At 42.9% G+C, this 15,394-nt stretch overlaps 1 protein-coding gene across 1 annotated transcript; it reads right to left on the bottom strand.

The window, feature by feature from the left end:
- Positions 1-2,518: 2,518 nt before the first annotated feature.
- LOC147422675 (uncharacterized) lies at positions 2,519-11,608 on the bottom strand. Its single transcript, XM_086503514.1, has 9 exons — positions 11,524-11,608; positions 11,153-11,412; positions 10,753-10,955; positions 9,843-10,323; positions 9,249-9,605; positions 8,989-9,158; positions 8,513-8,860; positions 5,306-8,407; positions 2,519-5,202 (listed from the first exon to the last, which is right to left on the bottom strand). The coding sequence occupies exons 2-9, from the start codon at positions 11,352-11,354 to the stop codon at positions 3,529-3,531; spliced, it is 6,537 nt and encodes a 2,178-aa protein (XP_086359640.1). The 5' UTR covers positions 11,355-11,412; positions 11,524-11,608; the 3' UTR covers positions 2,519-3,528.
- Positions 11,609-15,394: the final 3,786 nt, after the last annotated feature.

The raw sequence follows: 15,394 nt of genomic DNA, 5'->3' as shown, positions 1-15,394 counted from the left end.
CAGGGGACAACCCTTCTCATAGTGACGGTCCTGCCTACAACTCTTGACTGTGAGGAGGCAACAACAGGTCTCTATGATGAAGTTTCATCAAAAAGCCACACACACACAGAAGAAGAAGAAGAAGAAGATTGTTTTAACGTCGCAAGAAACTATCCCAAGGGACCTTAAAGATCTATCTGATGAGGAAAGTTGAACTCAAAACCTGTTATTCAAGAGGGAAATGGCATAGCCAATATACCACACTTGGGTGATAGAAAGGTTATACCATTATCCTCTTTTTATTAGCGCACACACACCCACACACACACACACACCCGAGAAAATGCAAAATACCTTAGATATGGAGAATTTATTGCCGAAGGGAAATCTGTGCAAGAATAGGAAGCCTCATATCGAGAGAGAGCTTGAGAGATCCACATATCCTGTGTCTAGGCTTGCTCCGCTTCGCTTAATTCTCAATCATGCTAGCTCATGGCGTTTCTAATGGAGGCAACCTTCCCTTTAAAGCCAAATGCAAGAAACCTGCTTCTATACAACATTTTGTTCTCTATAGAGTCGCTTGTCCTTGGGGGGGAGGGGGGTATCACTGCATACATGCGTGTTTCAAGACTTCACTTTGAAGCTTTAGATTTTATTTATACCTTTATTTTTTGCATCTCCCCTCAATGGGTATCACCGAGGTTAAAGGGGCCAATAAAAAATCGGGTCCCTATAAAGGGACCCCTAGCTCCCTAGCTTTACGACGTTAAAGGTTTGGATTTGGGACACAACAAGCCTCTTGGTGAGGTGGTTAGCTGAGTGCAACTTACCATTTGTGCCAGTAGACCAAGACTCAAGCACCGCTGGGTGCAATGTCACATTATAGCCCTAGGTGTGGCCTCCCATTTATGGTCAATTTTGCACGCAAATTTTTTATCACCATCGTGTGTCACCATAGAAGCTCTATTTGCAGCGTGATATCTACGACAGGTAGGAGACACTACGCTCTTTGGATTGCACCCATCCAATCTGTCAGCTACAATTTGCCACCCACCTTAGAGTTTGCCTACTACGGAGAAGTTATAAATGAGTGAGTATGTACGATGGCCTTGGAATTGTCACTTTGCCCTAGAGTCCTAGCGACATGTTGTTGTACAAGTTAGAAGCCGTGTAGGGTAGAGGAGCCAGTAGGGGGACGGGTAACTTGGGGAGCTTTAATCTCCCTCCTCCGAACTCAATTCTTTGCGCTGAGTAGCTCAATTTAATCGCCTTTTCATAAGCTTTCAAAAAAAATAATTTGGGATTGGTCGGGTTTGAAAGTCGGTAGTCACGGCGCGATTTTCGGAATGAAGTGTATCAAAAATCGACATGAATAAGAACACCAATGGGGGCCAAAAGAGGTAAAATGTAGCCACAACGTCTTGAACCCACACCATGGCCACTAAGGAGGCTTTATTTCAAATAAACTAGCCGTTTCAACTCCACCATTTCATGCTTCTTTCGGTCCCCAAACATATTAAAATTAGGGGTTCATGTGTCTTTTTTCTGGGGGGCCGTACCACAACTAGCCCCTCTACCCTAATGGGGTATGGCAAGCGAATGCACCTCTATTCAAGCTCTACTCTAAGGCTGGGTTCAGACGATGCCGGTGGAAGAAAGCCAAAATCATACAGTCTTCCAGGCGGAAGGTTGACGCCTATTGCCACCGCGCCTTGTGAACCCAGCCTTAGGCTCTACCTCAAGAACCCAACTGTGGCTTTACCTGGTAGCAACTAAAGAGCGTATACAGCAGGTCATTAACAAACTGGCTGGCCTAGTGATCTCAACTAGAGTGTGCCCAAACCTATTCTCAAAAGGGAACCTAGCCATAGAAGGCTTGGCAAGTTAGCTTTGGGCAACGCACCCACGTCCTAGCATGTGCAATAGCAGCTCTAAACAAATACGACCACAGAACAGTGATAGGATTTGACACCCATCTGTCCTTCTTAAGGCATTTTGCCGGTCGTATGAAGGCCAAAGTTTTTTTGAGTCTGTCATTCGAAGGGCTTGTTCAAAAATTATCCTTCTATAGAGAAGGGTGAAAAAATAGAATGCATGCCAATGGAAGGGTTAATTAAAAAACATTTTATATATATTAATGCTCATTTACAATATCTATATGTATATTGGTTATACTCATTGACAAAATATAGTATCTTGCCTTGTAAATTATGCGAAATTTTCTCATTGGAAGGGCAAACTGAAAATAGACCCTTCTATAGGGAAGGGTGCATTTTTCTACAACCCATCTTTTGAAAGAATATGTTGCCCTTCAAATCCTAACACTGCCACCAAAGGCCACTTCATGGATTCTCTAAGCTACGATGTGGCAAGGGTAGTGTCTCACTAGATGGAGTAGTGAACGTTGACAAAGTACTCTGTAGCTATAGCGTGGATGAACCGCGATCAAGACTTTGCGACTAGAGTCCTTTGATATTGTGTGTTGGGATATCATAGCTAATGTATGAGCTTAAATGGGTTTTAGGCTAACACAAAAAAAGATCCGCATGCATCTAATGCACCTTTCACCAGAATTAGTGTAGTGAATTAGTGTAGTGGTGTGTAAACCTAGAGCAATGGCATGGTGAACGAGAAAATCCCCAGGACCAATCGTTTAAAATAACGAATTGTTGCTACTGTTAATGGCGTCTAACCAGCCAGGTGGTAAACACAAGCCCTGGTTGAATTAGAATAAGATTTTCACTTGTGTGTTGGTCGATTCTTGATTACTTGCCTGCTCCAAGTTGATTTAGAAAGACAGGGCTTGGTAGACAAGGAATTCTCTTTCTGGAGATTCCTGTTTAAAACTCTCCTACTCCTTTGCTTAAAGACAGGGCCACTTTTATGCATAGAAAGGACCTCAATGGAGCTTGTCAAATTTGCAGAATCTCAAGACTGTTTTGTTCATGAGGAAGTTGGGCTCGAAGGCAATAACTTGTAACAAATTAGAAGGACAGCTTAATGGTGGAATCAGAGATTAGTAGATGTATGGGATTTGAAATGCTCCACAAGAGAAAAGCTATTTGTCTGGAAGTTGGTTGCTTGGGCATCAGACAGGTGTATTCTGCAGTCGATGTTAAGCTATTTATGCATTTGCAACCTGCAACAGGAAAATTGCTATTGTGTTTGTTGTAAGGGTTTGGATGGTCTTTTGAACTTTAAACTAAATGCATGAGAGTCATCTCCGTGATATGCTCAGATGTAAAAAAAAACAAAATTCTATGTATATTTAGTGGAGTACATTCTTCGTTGAGAACATGAACCTACATGAGTGGGAGCATGTGTCAAGTTGTTTGTTGCATCAGGTGTATCAAAAGCTGAACAAGATCTATGCAAATGGAATTAGGATTTGCAATGTAGGTGGAAGTTGTAAATGAGTGAGTTGTACAATTGCTTTGCAATCAACTCGATCAATGGTGCCTAGAACCGCAAAATCCTTCTAGCTATATGGCTAAGAAACTTGTTGCACAAGTTAGAAGTGGTAGGAGTAGTAGTTTGTTGTTGGGAAGCTTAAAGAGAGCCAATGACCTCATCCTTCATGCCAAGTCCCAGGGGTTCAAGCTGAGAAAAGGCCTTCATCCTCACTCCAGGAAGCAGGAGGGCACGCGTGCCAACTGTAACTCCTTCCTCCAGCTCAACCTTCTTGAATACCACCCGCTCGCCCTCATACAGATGGCCAAACAAGAGAGCATTCCTGCCAATACAAGTTCCAGGCCCCACCTCTAACAAATCAGGATTCAGAGCATACAATGTGTCCATGTACACTCCTTGCATGCTTATGCAAGCTCCCATGCAGTTGAAGTACAACACACAAAAGAGAGAGCCCTTTGCCAGCTCTAGGAAGCTCATACATGTCATCACATGGATAGACTGCCAAATGGTATCAAACAGAGTTCTAAAGCCCCATAGCTCACAAGAGGACTGCGACTCTGTCCATCTAATCAAAACCCATCTGCAGATGATGCTTGTGAGCGACATGAGGAGGCCGAAGATGGCGTAAGCTACTGGTAATAGCGCAACCACCACCTCTGTCCCTTTCCTTGATGCCACAAAACCTAAAAGGAGCAGACACGGATACATCGTGCCCACTAGCAAGGTGATGGGAACTAAGACTTGAAGCAAGGGCTGTATTACCTGAATAGATACTAGGATCAGGAAGCTTATGCTCGCCTGCAATTTCCCTTTCAAAGAGCCCAAACTAAGGGTTGAGGTTCCTCTTTTATCTGCACGGTGCTTTTGGAAAGTTGCATCTGCATGATTCTGGGTTTCTAGCACCCAACCATTTGGAGTTGGGAAATTTTGTCCATTAAGCTGCTGATGAACCTTCACTGCATTTTGCACACCGACATAGATGCTGTCCTTCTTCAACGTGCTACCCTTTGGCGCAACTGACATGGCTCCAAGAAGTACCCGCTCTTCAAATGTGGCGCCAGGAAGTATCACACTATGAGCACCTGCAACACTGTGGGCTCCTAGTCTAACCTCAAGCGAGCACAGGCTGCCTCCTTGGTTCATCATGCTGGTGATAATCTTGGCAAAATCGCCCAAGTGGCATTTGGCATTCAAATTCAAAAGGTCCGGGTCAGTGAGAGGATTCACCCCTCTGATGGAAGCCATGGATCCCACCTTGGATCCCATGCTTCTCATATATATGCAAAGAGCCTCAGTTCCTGACAAAAACATTGCGAACTTGGTATGTGCAGAGGTTATAAGTCGATGGACCAACCAAAGATGAAATCCGGCGTTTGAGCTAGGAGAAAGGTCTTTGTTGGGCTTCCATTTACCAACTAAGCACCACTTCAGCACACAAGTGATAGTGCACAAAATGACACCATAGACTGCGTAAGTCCCTATGAAGCAAGTTGTCAGGGAAAGGAATTCTCTTTTGTCAATTACCTCTGCCATGAGTTTGAAAAATGTACTTAGGTCATCTTGGTATGTTAGGAGCGGAATCAGCATTGTTAGATGCCATGGGAGGACTGCAGCTAATGGCAATGCAATGTAAACACATTCCGATTCCAAGAAAAACTTTTGGGGAAGCTGGAAAAACTTGGATTCTAACCATATGAAAAGAGGATATGCAAGCAGTGCTGAGATGGTCAGTACAAGGTTTACAAGGTACAGTCCCAAGAAATGTCGAATGGATAGAGAGAACGAAAACAGTAAGCGCCTTGGCTGAAGGTCCTGCAACACATGAAAACTCCATTGAAGGACAGCTTCACCACATTCATCAAAAGTGCACTATATTTATGAATGCATACTAAAAAAATATCAACTTGCTCCGCACCTGCATTGCAGATACATCCGAAGTTTTTCCCTTTGTCTTGCATAGAGGCTCGGTGATTTTCCCAGATGGAATGTGTAACCCAAGACTGGCAAAAGAGTAGGGTCCCATCCATGCCCCCCTTCCCACAGAAAGAGGAGAAAACCATACATTACCCCTTGACACCTGGTGAGCTTGTATGGTAGCACCTTCAGTCACAGTGACTCTATCACCAATCGTAACCAAAGCCGGCTCACTAATATCTGTTGTATCCAGAAAAACGTCCTCACCAACTTCAGCACCTAAGGCCCAATACCACCATGCAAGGTATATCGTGCCCTTAAGGTTACTTGCTACTGATGTTGTTGCAAAGTCTTGAAGCCTATACAAAGTCCACCATTTCACAAACCGTACTGTCCAAAGTGGCATGCAGTTTTCTCGGGCATAATTTGGCTGCAAGAATGGTACTGCAAGCAAAGAAATTGCTAGGCCAAGTAATACAGTATAAGCAATGCTAGCTAGCGGAAGCACCAATACCAAGAGCCATCTCGTTGTGGTTGTCCTGGCTAAGCTTTTGAATACAGAGCACACAACCATTCCTGGTATTAGAAGGATTCCAGATGCATATAAGATCCCTATAAGCTGCAAAATCGTGATGATAACTTGTCTCAGACAAGAGGGATACATATAAGATGATACACTTTCAACAGTTGATGTTGCGTCTCTGATATTGCTTTTCTTAAGACCTCCAGAATGTTGCAGCTCGTGTGGCTTAGTCACGTATGGCGGAAAACATTGGTTCATGTTTTCTTGCTTAGAATCGACGACATCAGGGCTGCCAGCTTTGACGCTGCACAACAGGGCTACAACATTGTCACAGAGCTCTGCAAGAGAGCCTGCAGTGTAGATATCAATAGCTGCTACTTGAACTCCCAAGAACTCTGAGAGCTTTTGTGCAGCCCAGACTACAGCAGTGGAATGGAGACCATATGAAGTCAAGCTGTCAGAAGGGGAAATAGAAGAGGTGTGTAAACCTGTTTTTTCAGCCACAAGTTTCGTAAGAAAGCTTAGAATTTCATCCTTGGTTTTCCACGTTGCCACAACTACTGGACTAGAATCAGCTGACCAGAGTGCCGATGGTAAAGAGGCAGATTGGTTTAGGGCTACAACATTGTCACAGAGCTCTGCAAGAGAGCCTGCAGTGTAGATATCAATAGCTGCTACTTGAACACCCAAGAACTCTGAGAGCTTTTGTGCTGCCCAGACTACAGCAGTGGAATGGAGACCGTATGAAGTCAAGCTGTCAGAAGGGGAAATGGAAGAGGTGTGTAAACCTGTTTTTTCAGCCACAAGTTTCATAAGAAAGTTTAAAATTTCATCCTTGGTTTTCCACGTTGCCTCAGCTACTGGACTAGTATCAGCTGACCAGAGTGCTGATGGTGAAGAGGTAGATTGGTTTGCAATGTAGGCAGAATTAGCCACTACTTGCAACTGTTCATTACAAAACTGCTTCATGCATTCAAACCGGCGTAATTTACCTGAAGTCGTTTTGCTTATAGTGCGAGGTTTAATGAAGGTAATGTAAGCAAGCTCTACCCCATGCTCTTCGGCAACCGCAGCCTTGATATCATCCATTAGCTTTCTATCAACCAAACAGCCATTTCTGACCTCTGCCACCACTACTACTCCTACACCATCGGAGGAGTCGGGGGATTTTATTCCCTTGACTTCTAGACTCTCTTTCGGGATCCCCAATACAGCACAGCAGCCTGGTCTTACTAACGCGCAAGAATCCTCCACTGTTTTCTCTATATCTGCAGGATAAATATTTCTTCCTTGAACAATGATGAGGTCTTTGATGCGTCCTGTTATGAAAAATTTTCCATCAACTACCCTTCCAAGGTCTCCAGTTCTGATGTAGTATCTAGAACTTCCTGTTAAAGTGTTTCGGAAAACCTGCATAGTTTCTTGAGGCTGGTCCCAATACCCTTGTCCGCTGCTTGGACTGCTGATCCACACCTCCCCCTCTTCTCCTTCTTGCACTTCTTGGCAAGTCTCTGGGTGAACTATGCGAATGTCTATATCCTCTTTGTTGTGGTGGGGCTCCACATAACCACAGCACACTTTTCCCTGCCAGTCCATCAAAATTGGCTGGTGGCTACCCCATGCACAGCACACAAACACACAATTTTCTGCCAGGCCGTACCCAGGGGCAATTACCTCTTCTTGAAGCCCAGATGTCACAAGCATTGTCACAAAGTCCTTCAATGTTCTGGATCTGATAGGCTCTGCACTAACCATCAGAAAGCGGAGCGAGGACAGGTCAATATTGGTGCGAGGTGGATGACGCTGATACCGTCGCACCAACAGCTCGAACGCAAAATTAGGACCAGCACTGTGAGTGGCCTTGTAATCAGACATAGTTTCCAGCCAGAGCATGGGCCTTTGAATAAACGTTAATGGAGAGAAAAGAATAGCTTTTCCTCCGCTCACCATGGCTGTGAACAAACCTCCAATCAACCCCATGTCATGATATTGAGGGAGCCAACTTACCAGGACTGTCTTAGAGGTGCTCTTGTACATTGACCTCATGAGCTTCACATTATGAACGATCCCACCATGGCTTATTATCACACCTTTTGCATCTCCAGTAGACCCTGATGTGAACTGCAAAAAGCAAACATCTTCGGGTTTTGGTTTGCCAAATTCAATGTCTTCTATGGACAATTCTTCCAGCTCATCCTCAGGGTCTTCCACATTGTTAATGGATACTGTTGTTGACTTTTTGCATGCCTGCTTTTGCGACTCTACTGAGCCAAGCCATCGAATTGATACAGTTTTCAAAGGAGGAGCACAATCTTCTATCTCAGGATAAACCTTTGCCAAGAAAGATTTCCCCTTTGCAATCCAAGTGTCTGTGCAATGCCATGGTAATTTCGGCCAGCATGGCAAGGAGGGTTTATTGGAGAAGAAGCTTTTAAAATATCCAAGATTTACACTTGTGTGGTAAGAAGATGTCGTGAGAATAGCTTTGGCATTGGTGATCTTAGCAACCTTGGTTACTTTTTCTAATGCTTGTCCAGGCCGCTGCATGGGATCAGGAGGTATTAAAGGAGCTGGCAACACCTGCATTGGTAGAAAAATGTGAAGTTACCAGTAAACATTGAGGATCCATCTCACTAATTTGGCAATAGAATCAACGATAACGTTGTCAATCAGCTCAAAACTTACCCTTGCTCTTAAACAGCCAAAAAAGGCAACAATGAATTGAAGGCCGGGTGGATGGAGTAAGATGACCCTATCTCCGGGAGAGAGACCATGTTTGGACATTCGTAAATATCTTGCAATGATAGAAGCTTGGCTGTTTAGCTCTGCATAAGTGAGCTTGTCTGTCTCTTTGCCTTCTTTGTCAAGCCACGTGTAGAGAACCTCGTTACCGACAACAGGATGACTTGCCCAGAAATGCAAGTAAGCATCAAGGGATGGGAAGTTTGGGAAGTTGTCAATGCCAGGACGCTCTGAGAGGTCCTTTGGCAAAGCATGCTCCCTTTTAACTTCAAGAGGAAGAGTAAACAGTCTCTGATTGGTGCAAGAAAATGGCAATCGCTTATTTAGAAAAATATGTATAAAGATATATATCTATATGTATGTATGTATACACACACACACACACACATATCCAACAACAGTGATCCAGTCCAGCATACCTTAACATAATTCAAATGTGGTGAGGCACTGCCAAAGTGCTTGGCCATAGATTCGATGGAATATGCAGCAACGCGCTCTGTAAGCTCAAAAGCCGGAAGCCCCCCAAGATACACAGTATTGTTTTCCCCTTGTAGACTCTCTAATCGATCATAAAACCCTGCCTTCATATCTGCATAAATGGGAACCCATCAGTGTTGCAAGCTCAATTAAAGCCACGAGTTAGCTTTTTGACTGACGTCCAAGAGTCAAGGCCCATCACCTGCAGTAGAAACATGTGGGAAGTAATCCCATTTGCGCTGGAGAATAAATTCTTGAGTTTTTCCTCCCATTGATTTGACATCCTCGTACAGAAGGTCGGTAACCTCTTTGGAATCAATTACTGAGTTGCCATACGACCAGAACAAATAGATATCTGTCTCAGTATAGAAACGTTGCATAGCTACAGGGTGACCAATGGTTAATGGATCTTCAACATATGGTCGACAGTAATAGAATCCTTGAGGCAGGTCGAGGCCGCTTACTCGCAGGACAGTGGTGAAATACTTTATGATTCTTACCTTGGAAAAAAGATCTAGCTCTTTGGTGCTTAAATTCATAAATTCCTTTGAATCACTGCCTGTGTGAAAACGAAAAAAAAAAAAAAAATTAAGTGTCGGTTGATATAGCATATCTAAAGCATCAGAGTTGTCTCATGTATCTAATGAACTATAAATTTGAGGAAGACATGACACTCTCATACAGGAACATACAAGTGCAGGACATGCTCCAACTTTCATGCATAACTTGACACAAGCAAGCAAACATGCATCACATACACCCACAAAAATGCAAGAAAGTTTATGTTGAGACCCACCAGATTTAGCTTTTGTAGATGGTGATCTGTATGTGGTGCCCCTACTTTTGAAAGGCATAGCTCCAGTTAAAATCAATTTGTCAAAAACGAGCTCTGTGAGCAATGATTGATGAGTTTCTTTTACTGTAACCTTGATGCTACTGTCATTATTGGGAGCTCTTTCAATAGCAACCACTTCAGAGTTGCATTGCACATTAGGCAATTTGTCGGCAATACTCTGCCAGAGTGTGGAATAGCCTGCTTTGAACCTTTGGATCTTTCCAAACATAGATGTCCGGATGAACTCATGAAGGTATGCGTAGGGCATATCTTCTACAAATCCATATCCCGAAGCCGTGTAGCCGGTAGTGACAGAAGGAGGCAAACCCTTCAACTTAAGATCTCCATTGGCTTCAATCTTCTCTAACTGCAATGCAGCATTATCATTCGCTCGACTGGCCATTGCCTGCACTCCAGTCAAGCCTGATACTCGAGCTTGTGCCTATTCAAATCAAAGTAAGCACACCTAAGAGAAACAATCAGAGCAAACTAACAATCTGCTTAAGGCTGGGTTCAGACAGGCCAGCCGAAGAAGAAGCAAGGCTTGTGCACGCAGATTCCATTGAATGAGCCAACAGCTCCACTTTACCGGGACCACCTTTTCCCTGGCGACACCACCACCACCCCCCTGCGCGAGAAGCAGCAGATTCCCAGTGGCAATTCTCCCTCATCAAGCACACGTACACTCAGCAGGCTTCCAAGTCACAGCAACTCGTTTGCAAGCCATCGATTTTTGCAGCGTTCGTCAGCAATTTGTGCTGCTGCCACCGTGTTGTGTGAACATGGGGTGGAAAATCTTCTTTGTGAGCCCTTCTCTGCCACTGCGCCGTCTGAACCCAGCCTAAGATTGACAACATGAACCAGTTCTTACCTGAAGCTGTAGAGTTAAAGGCATCATCGACATGTAATCTCTAGCAACATCCAAATCTTGATAGCTCTTATCCTTGCAGTTGATAATGGCAAGCTTGTGGTCATTCATGTCTTCCATCTCCAGCTTCATCTCACAAGCCAGTGCCATGATAGTGGGTGCACTGTCTTTTGCTACCACTTGTCCGCCCAAATCATAAGATGACCCTAGACAGAGAAAGATAAGGCACCCAATAAGTAGTAGAAAGCAAGTAGTGTACTGCGATGTGATAAATTTACTTGTGATGATTAGCCCCACATTGTGGCGATTAAGATACAAACAAATGAATAAATTTGTTTCATCACACAGAACCAAATCATAATGTGACTTCGATACATAAGCGTAAGAAAATACAAAATCCAACCTTCAAACTGAAGAGTTTCGCACATTCCTGCAACCTGACTGCATTTCTCTATCAAAGTAACATTGCAATATCCAAGTTTGAGGAGGGCATAAGCTGCAGAAAGTCCACTAGGGCCTCCCCCGACTATGCAGAAGCGAGTGCTAGTAGGAAACCTAGGGTGCAGAGCCGCGAGTCTACTGGTTGCTGAAGTGGGCAAGTCCATCCTGTCTGCACAAATTGCTTGGTTTGGTTGAGCTCCGAGCCAGTTTTAGTGCTGAGCTCTGTTCACAAAATGGCACGCCCTCATTATTAGCAATTAGGGTGTGTATAATGCATGCATGCATGCAGAAAAGAGCTAAAGAGGGACGGACCCATTAAAGCAAAACACTTACATAGTACTCTGCAGGTAGGTCCTCGGCCTTCCTCCCATTCCAGGATTACTGTCGAGCACAGCCACTGCCCATTTGCGCGTTTTCGCGCTCTTACAAGTTCATAATGTGATTGTTGTGCGTCAAATTTATAATAAATAGCCCAGTAATAAGTATGTGGCAAAATTTAGAGGCATCTTTGAAGATGCCCCATAGGACACGCCCGAGGAGAAGTAACAAAAATATTCTCCCTTGATGCCCCTAAATGCCCCTTCATTGGATCGATTTTAACGAGACTGGCTTGAGGCTTAAACACAAACCTCCCTTGGACTCTCTCTCTCTCTCTCTCTCTCTCTCTCTCTCTCACACACACACACGCACACACACAAACACTTATCAATAACAAACTTAAACACAAACCTCTCTCTCTCTCTCTCTCTCTCTCTCTCACACACACACACACTTACAAAAAAAACACACATATAAATAACAAACTTAATTAGATTTTTGTTCATGGATTAATTAGTTGTTTAGTTCGACTAGTATTCTTTAATAACTTTGGTCATGTCTAATATACATAATTAGTGTAAATGTTAGTCTTTTATTAAATAATATAGAATTTATCTTTAATCTAGTTCATGTTTCGTGAAATTAGTGCATTGTTTATGTAACCATATTAATCAATGTTTAATTAACTAATTTACTTATTTTCTTTAATTTAGTTCAACAATTTAGTCAATTAGCTTATAGTTTCTTGATACTGTTTTTGATGTTTTATTATCAAAAGATTTGTGATATTAATATCAGATACTTTACATACTATTATAATTATCATGTTTAATGTTGTCATCGTAGAGATTTCATTTGTGGTAGTTAAATCTCTATTTCTTTATATCATTGTATCGCTCATCAATACACATTAATACTAGGTTGTCACATATACTAGATTGGTAATGTGACACGTTTGTGTCTTGATACACCTTTACATATATATTTTTAGTTTTTACGGGATTGTGCCCACTCACCCATAGCCACATGTCTCAGGGGTTGAACCATAGTGGGTGCGCTTAAACCCCCTCACCTTTACCACTAAGCCAACTCTCCTTGACAGATACATCTTTGTAGATATTGACAAAACAATCCATGTGTTTGGCACGTGTGCTGCATGCCAAGAGTATCTAGAGGTGGTGTGTGTTGTGGGCAACTTCATGTTAGAGTGCAGGCATCAATACCACCCTCTTTGCTTCAATGCACTTTTCCACACCAATGACACATGTGTGAAGGAGGGGTGTGGCATGGTAATTCCTGCAGTGGCAAAAGCGTATATCAGTGGGCATTATATTGTAAATGGTAAGTTGAAACTATTCTCAATACGTTAAGTCTTCTTACTTTTGGATTATGATGTTGATTGAGTGAGTCATTTGTGATTGTGAAGATGAGCAAGATGTGACATGTGCAAGCCAATATAAAGTGAGCAACTTTCATGAATCATTCCAAGAGATACAAAGTAGACCTTTTAGTGTTTTCTATCCACAAATTTCGTTTATGAGCTGAAAAAACTTGCCATTTTTTTGTGAGCATTACCAGTCCATATTTTGACCTTCTTGAGATCCACGCACACTTTGAGTTTCCCATTCTTTTTTGGCACAATCACTATTGGAGACACCCATTCTGAGTGCTCAATAGGTTATATGAATCCTCATTTCACAAGCTTTTCAATCTCTTCTTGAACGATTTTTGCATATTTAGGATTCATTGGGTAGGGTCGTTTCTAAATTGGTTTAGCCATGCTATTCATGGGGATTGTGTGTTGCACCACGAAAGGTGGAACACCTTTCATATCATGATATGTCTAGGCAAATATATCCCTGAATTTCTTGAGAAGTTCTTTAAGTACACACTCCTCAGTCTTTGTCAGATCTTGAGCAATGAAAATAGGTTTGGACTCTTCTCCCAGGTCTGCTAACTCTATTTCCTTAACTATCACTAGACCGTCATAGACTACATTGCTCCCATCGATAGGTTTTCTTTGAGCCTTTGTATACACAACCTTGCGTTCCTCTGTGGTATAGGATTTGAAATGTTCAGATGCAGGGTGTAAGTTTGTGGGGTTCGGTTGTTCTGTGGACTGTGATTTCACTTTTGATTCCTTTTGTTGTTGAGCTAACTCTTGATTTTGTCATCTCCTTATGGTACGACTCAACTTTGGCTTCTCTGTAGCCTCTAGTTGTGCGATGTCAATGGGTTGTGGACTACACCACATAACGCTTTGAAGGTATTCGCCCCAGTTATCTACCAACTTTCGATGAGCATCACATGCCCCTATATAATTAAGCCATTCTGCGGTAGATTTCTTTTCTTTTATTCTAGCACGCACATTTGCTCGATATCGTCGCCTCTTATATCTCTTATTCTTCTTGTCTAATTTTTTATTACGGTCGATCTCCAGTGAAGAGTCACAAGATGAATCGCTACTTGTGTCTTCTACTCCCTTGGATAGATTGTCATCTAGGGTACCATTGGGCCCTGAATGGTTTGTCCCCACATTTGCACTAAGATTTAACTCAGATTCTTCGTCCTCAGGGTCAATTTCAATTGATGATTCTAACCCCAAATCGTGTGGACTATAGTCTTGTGAGGCGCTATTGGTTCCAATGCCAGTCAAACCTTCATATTGTAGGTCATCAGAAGCTATATGCATTGCTTTTAGCATATTTAAGGGTACGAGTGGTGGCATTTCATCCCCCTCAGGTGTTACCCAGGTCGTCCCCCTATTTCTCCAAGTGTCTATGGTTGCTGCTAGGTGGACCCAATCCACATTGTTCGACTCAATCATCCCAGGTAGTACATCCATATAAGGAGAATCTTCCCCAACATCAGTGTCCGCTTAACACGTGTAACAATACTACAATGGGCTGAGTGAACAGTGGTGTCAAATCTATGATCAATTATAAACCTGTTTCCTAGAGGATGTGCTAGACCAGTTACAAGATCCACTCGAATGACAGAATCTTGGAACTGCAAGTAGACATGGTTTTTAGACCAGTCATGCACCATTTTTTCTTCCCTCATGAAAGGACATCCTAAGATCATCTCCGATGCCATAGTGTGCTTGGAGAAATCCATAACAATGAAGGTAATTCTTATTTTATGTCCAAAGACCTTGATCTTGAGATCTTCTAGCATCCCAATAGGTTTAACAATAGACCCATTGGCCATCTTCACTACTATGGTTGTGGTCGCAAGGTGAGGTCTTCCATAGTTTCCCAACAGGTTTTAGTCACAATGCTAACCCCAATGCCATCGTCAAGGATTCCCTTCACATTTAATCCCTTAGTAGTGATTGGTATGGTCACATTGGATTCATCACCCTCAAAGTATTTTCCCAACTTGTTAACAGGTATTTCTATAACAAGGTTCTCATCTAGGTTGGGTTGTGGATCTAAGTGTTCCTCCTCTATTGGCATCTCCCCAACTCCATCCATCTGTGCAAATTGTGGTAGCCCAAAATTTAATTCTCCATTGAGAAAGGCTCGAAGAGCTGAGACTAGCTCAGGGTCTTTATATAGTTTGGACATGATGGTGGTTCTAACTTCTAAAGACATGAAATCCATCAATTTGGCAATGTTTAACGGCACCTTTTGGGCTTCAGTCCCTTGACGTGGGGAAGATAGGATCTCCATTTCTTCGATAGGATCAGGTAGTCCCTCTGTAAACATTCTTTTCATCAAGAAGTGAGTACGCCCACTTTCCCATGACTTTAAGTCAATATCTTTTTGGATGACACTAGGTATGGCTAAGGGTCTATGGACTTGTAAGGTTGTTGTTGCGTAGGGAACACGGTGTCTGTAATCCGGATCTGCCTAGGTGCTGGTTCTAGATCCCTTTGGGTATC

Source organism: Adiantum capillus-veneris, chromosome 27, assembly GCF_014529385.1.
Source record: "Adiantum capillus-veneris isolate H3 chromosome 27, ASM1452938v2, whole genome shotgun sequence".
Lineage (NCBI taxonomy): Eukaryota > Viridiplantae > Streptophyta > Polypodiopsida > Polypodiales > Pteridaceae > Adiantum > Adiantum capillus-veneris.
The sequence above is the reverse complement of the archived record's forward strand: the minus strand, read 5'-3'. Positions and strand labels throughout refer to the sequence as shown.

Coding starts and splice junctions, on each gene's coding strand:
- LOC147422675 (XM_086503514.1), bottom strand. CDS start 11,354: ATGGACTTGCCCACTTCAGCAACCAGTAGACTCGCGGCTCTGCACCCT. Junction 10,956..11,152: donor CGAAACTCTTCAGTTTGAAG/GTTGGATTTTGT, acceptor TTCTCTGTCTAG/GGTCATCTTATGATTTGGGC. Junction 9,606..9,842: donor ATCTACAAAAGCTAAATCTG/GTGGGTCTCAAC, acceptor GTTTTCACACAG/GCAGTGATTCAAAGGAATTT.